General features: G+C 29.7%; 1 protein-coding gene across 1 annotated transcript in view; it reads right to left on the minus strand.

Annotated features, from left to right (window-relative positions):
• Positions 1 to 2753: 2753 nt before the first annotated feature.
• The window catches only part of LOC145307526 (uncharacterized), a 38249-nt gene continuing 28626 nt past the window's right edge, over positions 2754 to 12376 (minus strand). Inside the window, exons 2-12 of the mRNA XM_080149982.1 lie at positions 11477 to 11566; positions 8209 to 8307; positions 7941 to 8039; positions 7673 to 7771; positions 7407 to 7505; positions 7141 to 7239; positions 6893 to 6991; positions 6610 to 6720; positions 6338 to 6436; positions 5193 to 5261; positions 2754 to 2883 (exon numbers count right to left, since the gene is read on the minus strand). Coding sequence (XP_080006108.1) covers positions 2864 to 2883; positions 5193 to 5261; positions 6338 to 6436; positions 6610 to 6720; positions 6893 to 6991; positions 7141 to 7239; positions 7407 to 7505; positions 7673 to 7771; positions 7941 to 8039; positions 8209 to 8307; positions 11477 to 11566 — 983 coding nt within the window. The 3' untranslated portion in view covers positions 2754 to 2863. The remainder of the gene's footprint in view (positions 2884 to 5192; positions 5262 to 6337; positions 6437 to 6609; positions 6721 to 6892; positions 6992 to 7140; positions 7240 to 7406; positions 7506 to 7672; positions 7772 to 7940; positions 8040 to 8208; positions 8308 to 11476; positions 11567 to 12376) is intronic.

Consider the following 12376-nt stretch of genomic DNA (forward strand, 5'->3'; position numbering starts at 1 on the left):
ACGATGCAACTTTTGTTTAATTCAAAAATAAAATAATCTTTAAAATCTTCCAAATTTTGTTTTAAAAATGTTTGAAAATTATTTGGTACAAATTTTTGAATTGGTGGATTTTTCAAAAAAAATATTGAAAGATTTTGTTTTTAATAATAAAAGTTGCGACAGTTATTGATGACAAGTGGACAAGCGCAAATGCCGCTAGAAAATTTATTATGAAAGTTCTAAGGATAATAATTTTATAGAATTACAATACGATTTAGACTAAAACAGTGTTGTGATTTACATTATTTAATAAATAAAGAGTAGCCATTTCTCACATCGTATTATAGACAGCTTCCCGCGGATATTGAAATGAAAAATAGTAAGATTAAAACTTGTTTTGTTAGCCCCGAGATGCCAAAGGCCCGGTTTAACAAAACTGGTGTTGATTTTATGATTTTTTTGTATTACTATACACATAATTTTTCTGTATTATTGTGCTCTGTATGATTTTTCAGTATGGCTAGGAACCGATTCTTATCCGGCGGATATTAACCGGTTTGAAACCACAATGGAAATAACATGGATGCAAGATATTAATAAAAAAAATAAAAACCTATTTTTTTATTTAGATCGATTTTAACAAATGATTTTTAGGGAGGGTTGGACATTGTGCTGTAATTATTACATTAGCCCCCAAAGTTTTATAATAACGTTTTCTTATTCATTGGCTTAGAAACTCTAAGAACTTTTGTTGAATTTTGATTGGTTTACAAAGTTGAGCGTCTAAACGTTCTAACTACCAATTGTAATTTACAAAAGGGGGTAATTTTGTGCATCATCATTGGGAATGTACATAAATTTATTGGCCATTGTCTTATCCCTTTAGATCCTTGGAATTTACAGTCAAATGTCCCTTTCTCTATAAAATAAGTAGTCGAGCCATTTATCTTAAATACAAGCAGAGAAAATAATGCTTAAGTGTTTTTAGACGGACACACAGACATTTTAAATTATATTGGTCAAATGCTCTAAAGACAATTAACCTTTTGATTGCACGAACCTTTTTTGGAAGTCATAACCATTCAAATATGAAAAAAGACTATCCCAAATGTATCCAGGACCCCTATTAAGTTACTATAAAATGAAGAAATCCATTGGTTTAGTCATTGAGATCTTAGTAGACAAACAAAAAAAAGCTTTACTACTTTTAAGTCTTAGATTTTCTATAATTAGAGTCTGTTGTAACCATAACCTTTGATTGAACCACACCTAAGGGTTAGTTCTTATCAACTTTAAACTTTGCAGAATGATTCTTGTAACAGTTGGGTACAATTCAACCCTTTACAGTCGGGCCCCTTGCCGCACCTTAATCGGTCGGGGGGGGGGGGGGGGCGTTCAACGCCCCCCTAATTATCTCAGTTCCTATTAGAGCTAGAGGGCTAATTTTTTTTGTGCAAGTCCCCTGTTTGATAATGAATTTCCGACCTTTTATAAGTCTAAGTCAATTTTCGCTTCCTTCACCCTTTTATTTAACAACCTTTGTTTTTAGGTCTTTTTTTATTTAAAAATTTCAAATGGCTGTAATTTTCTTATTTTTGAAGCTAGAAGAAAAAATTTTTCCCAGAAAATGTTTATTTTTATGTAAATTTTACATTAGAAATATCAAAATATAAATTTCAGCGGCCGCAGCTGTACTTGGCAGCTGCCAGCCGCCGCAGTCAGCGGTCGGCGGGAAAACGGCGACGGATCTTCATGAAATTTTAATACGTTATGTAGACATGTAAGAAAAGCTTAAGTTTAAAATTTGAAGTCTCTAAGTCAAAAATTACGGCCACAGGAGCCTTTTAAAGATTTCTGGAGACCTGGAGGATCAGGACCTGCAGGATCATACCTGGAACCTGAAAGTGACTTGAAAACCTGTATTTCATATAAGGATGTACTACTAGAGGATTTTTTAGTATTTTGGTATGATAAAATGCTTTGTTTTAGTCAAAAAAATATTTTTGCTCTTTACCTGAATGACCCTGCCAGGTTTGCTGGCATCCTGTGCCCGCCAGGATGGAGATATTCAAAAAATTCCAACTCTCAGTTGTGTGTCATACCCATACTTAAAAAGTCAAGCAGTTTGGGCTCTTTATCTTTCACACACAGAAAATGAGATAGAAAAAACCGGATGGGGGGGCGTTCAACGCCCCCCCCCCCCCCGACCGTTAAGGGTTAAAAAGGATATGATCAGCACCAAAGAGTACTTTTAAAACACGCAGATTTTTTGACAATTCATTCATTTTCAAATATTGATTCCCAGAACAACAAGGTACAATATTATAGGCGAAATATCTCCATAATCAAGTCCTAAACATGTGAGAATGTCATTAAACAGTATCCTGTATTTAATATTTTTCATCTCATTTAAGTAATACAATTTTTTAGGCATAAAAATTAATATTCTGCATATTAAGTTCTGACCTTCTAGAAAAGTTTATGTCCATATGAAATATCCTCGATCTTTAGAGCTTTGCTTTTATGGATAGTGTAATCCTAGTTAAAGTCATCCTAGGATAGAAATGACAATTGATCATTAGAGTAGCAACACTAAATAAAATAACCAACATCTAACAAAATATATTAAGAGTCAATGATTGAAAATATCCATAAAACCTTTTAGAAAAAATAAAGCATCTTTAAAATAGCTCTTTCAGACTTGTAACTTACAGACAAAGTAAATTAAAAGTAGCTAAGCTAGTAAACAAATTTAAAATTATAAGTAAAAAAACTTTAAAATCTAAATATTCTTATTTTGAAAATCATGAATCATACAATAATCAATTTTTATATAAAAAAGGCACAGTTTTAAATAGTAAAGCATTGTAGGTAATCATTCTGTTCACCCAAAGCTGTTCTGTTCTAAAAAATTGTTATATTAATTAAACAAAAATATATTGGAATCAATAACAGATATAAATAGATGGACTGGAAATATTAATAGATGGATATAGAGAAACTAAAATTAGAAGGACAGTTTGTTTTTCTGTTGATTGTGATTTTTATATTAGTTATTTTGAGATAGTCAGATAAGCAAATCTATAATACAAAGTAGAATGATGTGTGTTTCCGTGCGTCCTTCTGTCCGTCCGTCCATCTGTCCCTAAAGATCTTGGTAATAACTGAACTGATTGGATTCTACTCTTCAGCGTATATACATATTGGTCCTGTGGTGGTTTTAAGCTATTTTCTTGGGGGTGGGACACCCTGAACCCCCCTAAAAATGGAAATTTCCCCCCCCCAAAAAAAATAATTTCATATTTTTATCTAATTTTAATGTTTTTTTTTATGTTTTTATATATTTTTTTACATTTTTTTATATTTTTTCATATTTTCAATTATTTTTCTTCTTTTAAAATTTCTTTTAAACTTTGTTATATTAAATTCAAAAATATTGTGAAACCTTCCTAAAGGCTAATGGCAAAGAAATGTTTAAAAACATTAAAAAAGATAGAAATATTGAAGGTTTTGAAACATATAAATGAATATAAAAAAATATAAAAAGTTATAAACAATAACATGTATAAAATTTATAAAGTGTTATATAAAGTTATAAAATACAGAAAATATCTAAAAAATGTAAAAAAAAGAAATGTAAACAATATTTTTGAAATTTTCCCATGAACCTTTAGGGAAAAAGCCCCTAGAGGCTAGGGGTGAAGCCACTAGTATATATAATATATATATAGATATGTTTAGATAAAAAAAACTATCTCCAGATAGGAAGATAATATCTCCTGTCATAAACATTTAAATAGTTATAGATTTAGAATTTAGACTAAAACACTTTCCTCCTGAAAAAAAATTATTTTTAAACCATTTAGATTTTTTTATTGAATTGCCAGCTTTATGCACAAAAGGGATTTATTTTTTAATGTGAAATAGCCTAAAATCATTGTAAGACTTAAATGATAAGCTGTAATAGCCTAAAACCATCCTAATGTTAAGTTTTCCTAAATTTTGTAACTAATCTTGTTTAGTAGATAAAGACGAATCAAAAAAATAACAACTTATAGAATAGGATTATAAGTTAATTTAAATAATATTTTTTATTTTAATTTATACGGAAATATATATTACTAAAGGGTATTAGATGTTTTTTAACGTACAAAGGCTTTTTTTCTGAAACAGTTTCTTTACAAGCTCAAGTAATCAATTTTGAAATACCATTAATATCTGAATGATATTATATTATATAATAATCATGTTGAAATACCATTAATATCTGAATAATAATATATTATATAATAATAAATTTTATAATGCCATTAATATCTGAATAATGTTATATTATATAATAATCAATACATAAATCCCTTTAAAAAATTAATTTAAAAAAATTAAATTCTAAAAATTAAAGAGAAGTTTAAAAAAGATATTTTTCTATCAATTTTATGGTTTCCATACATATAAAAAACCTTATACCTTATTTTGCATATCTTTTAGTGTTTGCAGAAATTAGAAAGATATATCAAAACTGATTAATGGGGCTTGTAAAGAAATTGTTTCAGCAGCTTAGGTCAAAAAAGATCTTAGATCTGTTAGTATTTTTGACAGAGTTATAGGCAAATTCATGTAATGTTCTAATTAAACATATAAGAAACTAACAGACTTTAATACAAGAATCAAGCTAAAGACTACAGTATATACAAGGTGGGGCAAATGAAACCGGACAAATTCTATTTTTTAAACAAATGAATATGAAATTGTCAATTTTAAAGTTTAATTCTAAAAACTAGAGGTAAATTGGGTATGATACTATTAAATTATTCAATAAAATTTCTGCCAGCCTCAATTACCACCGCTACCCGCCCCCAAACTATTATAGAGAAATATTAGAGATTTTAGACGTTTTATGCTCGGATATCCTCTATCATCCAAAGATCTTTATGGGCAAGAAGGTTTACCTAAGCCTTTATAGTGGGGTCAAATGTCCTGATTGGTCAAGTGGTTTTGGAGCTATGGCCGTTTGGAAAATGTCTGGTTTTATTTGCCCCACCCTGTATAATTATATATATATGTATACTTTAATATCATAGCTTTTTTATCGTTTTTGAGTCTAATCCAAAGATTTACTTAATATAATTGACCTATAGAAAGAATTCATAAAAAGCCAAATAAAATGTTAGAATAGCTTCACTTATAAATATAGAATTATTAATTAAGCTTACCATGTTCTCTAAGTATTTCTGCTGTTTCTTCATATTTATTGAATAAAGCATAATCTAGAGCTCTCCAACCTATGATATTTATTATTATTTAATGTATAGATGATTACCTTGTCAAACTTTGTTTATCATATGTGTGTACAGTCATAATGTCATTAGAATATTGCTAATATTGTTGATATGTCATATTATTGCATAGTTTTAGAGAGAGAGAGAGAGAGAGAGAGAGAGAGAGAGAGAGAGAGAGAGAGAGAGAGAGAGAGAGAGAGAGAGAGAGAGAGAGAGAGAGAGAGAGAGAGAGAGAGAGAGAGAGAGAGAGAGAGAGAGAGAGAGAGAGAGAGAGAGAGGGAGAGAGAGAAAGAGAGAGAGGGGGGAGGGAGAGACATAGAAAGGGAGAGGAAGAGTGAGAGAGAGTGCAACTATTAATCTATTAATAATACAAAATTAATTCAAATTTTAAGAAATACATTCATGAGTTTTTAATGTATAATACAAAGTCGCATGATCTTGGTATCCACTGAACCAATTGGATTCTACTCTTCAGGGAATATATTAGATGGCCCTGTGATGGTTTCAGGCTATTTTCTTGTGTGTGGCCAGGACACCCCCAACCCCCCAAATAACAAAAAAAATTCCCTTTACATCTTTTTTGCTGATGCATGTAACAAAGGGATTGGTGCTTCACCACCACTTTTTTTCTTTAAAATTTTCTCTTGTGGCAAAGCCCCTAGAGGCTAGGGGCGAAGCCGCTAGTTCATTATAAAGAAAGATAAATGAATAGAGAGATATAACATTAACCACTGAACCAAATGGGTTCTCCTTATCAGGGTAGCTTCTCATAGGTCCCAGGAAGGTTCATAACTATTTTCTTGGGGGGTGGGACACCCTCAACCCCCCAAAAAAACAATTTCCCCCCCCAAAAAATTTTTTTTCTTTTTCTTTTGAAATCTAAAGTAAGAAATTGGGTTATTAAATTGGACTCTCTCCTCCTCAAGTGCCCCTAGAGGCCTCTACGGGCGTAGCTGCTAGTAAAGAGATAAATAGATGGATATATATTCTTTAGTTTAGAGTAGAGTTATAGATATAGAGAAAGATATGAAATAAATTAAAGATACAAATATATGGTATAATAATATTATGTAACTAACCCTTATTATCTTTATTGTTGACATTGGCTCCATGTTTTAGAAGTAGTCTGACTACTTCTGTTTTTCCATACAGTGCTGCCCTCATAAGACTTGTCCATCCTAGATATAAATATATTAGATACATTATATTTATGTTGTTCAGAGTTATAGATATACAGAAAGATATAAGTGGAGAGATAGATAGATATAGAGTTAAATGAATATATATGTATATAGATGGATAGAATATACTAAAGATACACTATATAGTATAATAATATTATGTAACTAACCTCTGTTGTCTTTATTGTGTACATCAGCTTTATATTCTAGAAGTAGTCTGACTGTTTCTGTTTTATCTGTGTTTCCATACCACCCTGCTGCCCACATAAGACTTGTCTTTCCTAGATATAAATATATTAGTTACATTATATATTCTTTAGTTCAGAGTACAGTTATAGATATACAGAGAGCCATGTAAAGAGATATATAGATAGAAATAGACTATAGATAGATAGATAGAATATACTAAAGATACATTATATAATTGTAGTATAATAATATTATGTAACTAACCAAAATTATCTTTATTGTTCACATGAGCTCCATGTTCTAGAAATATTCTGACTACTTCTGTGTTTCCTTTCCCTGCTGCCCACATAAGACTTGTTATTCCTAGATATAAATATATTAGTTACATTATATAATATTTAGTTCAGAGTACAGTTATAGATATACAGAGAGAGGTACACAGATAAATGGATATACAGATAGATACATAGAATATACTAAAGATACAAATAAAGTATAATATCATAACTAACCATTATCATCTTTATAGTTGACATGAGCTCCATGATCTAGAAGTATTCTGACTATTTCTGTGTTTCCACCCAGTGCTGCCCTCATAAGAATTGTCTCACCTAGATATAAATATATTAGTTACTATACAATCTTTAGTTTAGTAAACATTTATAGATATGCAGGGAGAGGTGTACAAATATAGATAGATAGATAGATAAATTGATTTATAGATAAATAGAATATACTAAAGATATACTATATAGTAAAATAATATTATGTAACTAACCCCACTTATCTTTATGGTTGACATCAGCTCCATATTGTAGAAGTAGTCTGACTATTTCTGTTTTTCCATGCTGTGCTGCATACATAAGACTTGTCTTTCCTAGATATAAATATATTATATACATTATATATTCTTTAGCTCAGAGTACAGTTATAGATATACAGAGAATGGTGTACAGAGATAAATATTTAGACTATAGATAGATAGATAGAATATACTAAATATACACTATATAGTATATAGTATAATAATATTATGTAACTAACCTCTGATGTCTTTTTTGTGTACATCAGCTTTATATTCTAGAAGTAGACTGACTGTTTCTGTGTTTCCATCCAGTGCTGCCCATATAAGACTTGTCCTTCCTAGATATAAATATATTATATACATTATGTATTCTTTAGTTCAGAGTACAGTTATAGATATACAGAGAGAGGTATACAGAAATAGATAGATATGTAAATGAATATATAGATAGTTAGATAGAATATACTAAAGATATACTATATATTAAAAAAATACTATGTAACTAACCATCATTAGCTTTAATGTTGACATCGGCTCCATATTCTAGAAGTATTCTGACTATTTCTGTTTTTCCATTCCATGCTGCAGACATAAGACTTGTCCATCCTAGATATAAATATATTAGTTACATTATATATTCTTTAGCTCAGAGTACAGTTATAGATATACAGAGAGAGGTATACAGAGATAGATAAATATGTAAATGAATATGTAGATAGTTAGATAGAATATACTAAAGATACACTATATAGTAAAATAATATTATGTAACTAACCCAACTTATCTTTATTGTTGACATTGGCTCCATGTTCTAGAAGTATTCTGACTGTTTCTGTGTATCCATACTTTGCTGCAACCATAAGACTTGTCTTACCTAGATATAAATATATTATATACATTATATATTCTTTAGCTCAGAGTACAGTTATAGATATACAAAAATATGTATGTAGAGAGATAGATATAGATAGATTGAAAGATAGTAAGATAGATAGAGAGATAGTTAAATATATAGATAAAAAGATATATAGGTATCTATAGATAGATACTTAATCCAGACAAAATAAGAACTGCCATTGTAGGCCAACAAAATAATCTGATGTAGACAAGGTTTTTATGTGCATTCAGAACGAGCTATATTGATAGAGACTGTAAATGAGAAAATTTCTCATCAGATTATCAAACATTAACATCATATCATTCATATAATCTCAAAGATAGGGCAAAACTTTCTATTGTTTCCTTAAAAAACGGCCTTTTCCACCGATTTTTATTATATCCAAGATTGGGGAAAAAATTTCCAGACTATATAAATGTGCAGTTAATTGTCTTTTTTTTCATTCTATAGCTAAAACTAAACTTTTTGCCATAGTTCTCTATTTTTTCTAACAGTTAAGCTGACTATTAAAGTGATCACGAAGCAATTTTAAAAAATTTGATGTATATTTGGAATTTCTTAATTATTTAAAATTATGACAAAAAAAAAAATTGATATAAAAAGTGCCTTAAAACCTCTATTTTTAAATTTGCTACAGTACCCAAAAAAATTAACTTACACAATTATGTGTAAAACAAACTTGTAGATTTGTTGGCATTTCTCTTAACACAGATGGAGTTAATAAAATTCATACTTAAAAAATAGAGATATTTCTGCTTTTCATACTGTTGTTATCAATTTTGCTTATTGACAACTGAAAAAGTTGCAATTAAGGTTTAAAAATGTTTGACCAAATGACTAAAAAGATATTTCTCAGCTTATTTTAGTGCAACTAACATAACAGGCAATCAGAACAAGTATAGAATAATGTATTATGGAAACACAACTATTATGGAAACACAACTCAAATGGTTTTAGAGAGATGTAGTATTACAGATAAATTCAGTATAATTTTTGTTGTCAATGTTGTGTCAAAGTGCCTCAATAAAATGATCCTTATAGATGTTCAAAAATATAGATATCCAATTTAAATCTTTTGATTGTGGAATTGTAAAAATATAAGCCCTTTCACCTCACAGCCCAATTGATTGCTTGTGGATTTAATGGGGCTCTAATGGTCTTCTTTGGTAATTATAATATCAATGAAAAACTTTTAAAAATATTTAGACTATACATATCATATTTTTACAATTCCACAATCAAAAGATTTAAATTGGATATCTATATTTTTACTTATAAAATGATACATCTACCACCAGTTTCTTCTTGTTCTAAGGATCATTTTATTGAGGTACTTTAACACAACATTGATAACAAAAATTTTACTGAATTTTACTGTGCATTACTAACACTACATCTCTCTAAAACCATTTGAGGGCCCCCTTAGCTGTGTTTCCATAATACATTATTCTACATTTGTTCTGATTGCCTGTTATGTTAGTTGCACTAAAATAAGCTGAGAAATATCTTTTTAGTCATTTGGTCCAACATTTTTGAACCTTGTTTGCAACTTTTTCAGTTGACAAAAACTAGCAAAATTGATTTTATCAGTATTAAAAACAGAAATTTATCTCTTATTTTACAAGTATAAATCTTATTAACTCTATCTGTGTTAAACCTTACAGATTGGGGGGGGGGGCCTTTTTGAGAGTTGTGACTTCATGACTTTTTAAGTTTAGTAATTATACATCGGCAAGAGTTGGTCTTATAAGGATATCTGGTCTGTGTCGGTCGTGGCATCCGGTCAAAGTTGGTTAGGTGGCACCAAAATTAGAAAAAAATCCAAATAAATCTTAATTTCTTCATTATGACTTTTGTGAATACTGGGATATCAATGAACATCTGAGAATAGTGGTGTTATGACCGTTTGACCGCTTCCTCACCGATTTTATGACCAATTTTTGTCCCGCTTTTACTATAAACTTGCATCATGTATATAGTGGCTTCTATTACAGCTAGAGACCTAAAAACTTTTGTAGTACATCCTTGAGCAATAATAAACTTCCGTGAGTAGTAAGGTCATGACTGTTTGACCACTCCTTGACCTATTTTTGACCGATTTTCTATTTTCTACCTGTAATTTTGCTTTTTTTAAGCTGCCAGCTGCCGAATTTTAAAACAGCTTTAGACCAACAAAATTTTTTATGTAGTCTTTTATTGTGATCAGAAACAGATAAAAATATTAATTGGTGCTGCTAACCGCCGTTTTACTGCCATAACCGCCGAAAATAGCAGTTTCCATTATTTGCCGTTTTTTGGCGATGGTCAGAAAAAGTAATTTTTTTGTTATAAAAAATAAAAGTTCATCCTAAAATTTGGTGATCCCAGCTTTTAAATTGGCCGCTCTATGGCTGTTTTAATATTTAGCGGCTAAGGAGCGGTCTGACTGCTATGACTAGAAAAAGTAATTTTCTTTAAAAATACTCAAAAACCACCAGAAAACATTTTTATGTCTCTAACTGTAACAGGAACCAAGATAGAGGGGGGGGGGTCAATATGACCCTCCCCCCCTCCCCCCCCCCCAATCTATTAATGTGGGAATTGGAGCCCGAGCTGTAAGGCTTAAGAGAAATCTGTGCCAACAAATCTAAAAGTTTGTTTTACACATAATTGTGTAAGTTAATTTTTTTGGGTACTGTAGCAAATTTAAAAATAGAAGTTTTAAGGCACTTTTTATAACAAATTTAGCAAATTTGTTGTCATAATTCTAAATAACTATGTAATTCCAAATATATATCAAATTTTTAAAACTTGCTTTGCGATCACTTTAAAAGCCTCTTATATACAGAACAAATTGTTAATAAATATGTCTAGAAATTTATGTGTTTTTGTATTATACTAATCAATCCCAAAGAGAGAGAGAGGGGGGGGGACAATGAGCTGTTTATTACACTAGTCCTATAATAACATTTTCTCATTTGTTGGCTTAACAACTTTGGGGACTTTAGTAATTTGATTGGTTGGATCATTAAGTTGAGTGTCTAAACGTTTTAAACACTAATTTTAATCTACTGAAGTATAATCGTACATATCATGGTTGGGGATGTACATCAATTTATCGGTCATTGTCTTATCCCTTTAGATGAATCCAATGATTAAAGCCCACCAAAATGATTTTTCTCTTCAATATTGACTCCAGCATCCAATAACTTGATAACTTCATCAGTAGATTCTGTTTTTACTGCTTCTAATAAATCTAAACAAAATGATTTTTGATTAACATTGTACCTTATTGTAATAGGAATCAATATTCCAAAAGTCAAATAAATATCATAATTATATTATATCACATAAAAATTTATTGCTTCTATTAAATCTGAACAAAATGATTTTTAATTGACTTTATACCTTGTTGTAATAGGAATCAGTTTTCCAAAAAACAAATTAATAGAATAATTATATCACATAAAAATTTATTATTTCTAATAAATCTGAACAAAATGATTTGTAATTTAAAGAAATAAACAAGGATGACAACATCAATAAAAACAAAGCTCTGTAAAGGTAGGACAAACCAACATTAACACTGTAGAGTGTCAAAACAGAATAAGCAGAAAATAGATGCATAAGTCTAAACAAAATTGTTATTAAATTTGTTGCAAAACTACTTGATACTGCTTAAAGACATTATAGAGATGCTTCGCTTATAATATTGTACCTTGTTGTAATAGGAATCAGTATTCCAAAAATCAGATATTCATAAGATATGAAAATTTAGTGTCAAATATGTTAAATATCGTCATGTTTTAAATGAACATAAGTACATTCTGTTAACTATTTTAAAGTTTCTACTCTTTCCAAATCGTACCTAACTAATACAGGAATCACTATGCCAAGTTTGAAATTGATAGGACAATTCTAACCTGACTAAATTTAAGAAAAAAGCTTACTGTTATCTAACCAGACTATCCTTAATTATACATACATTGTACATTGTATAGTAGTAGAAAACTGGTTATATATACCAACAACAAAATTAATTTGAAAAAAAATCACGAAACCTGTG

The sequence above is a fragment of the Acartia tonsa genome, chromosome 15, assembly GCF_053477335.1.
Source record: "Acartia tonsa isolate MP-2025a chromosome 15, ASM5347733v1, whole genome shotgun sequence".
In the NCBI taxonomy this organism is placed as follows: Eukaryota; Metazoa; Arthropoda; class Copepoda; order Calanoida; family Acartiidae; genus Acartia; species Acartia tonsa.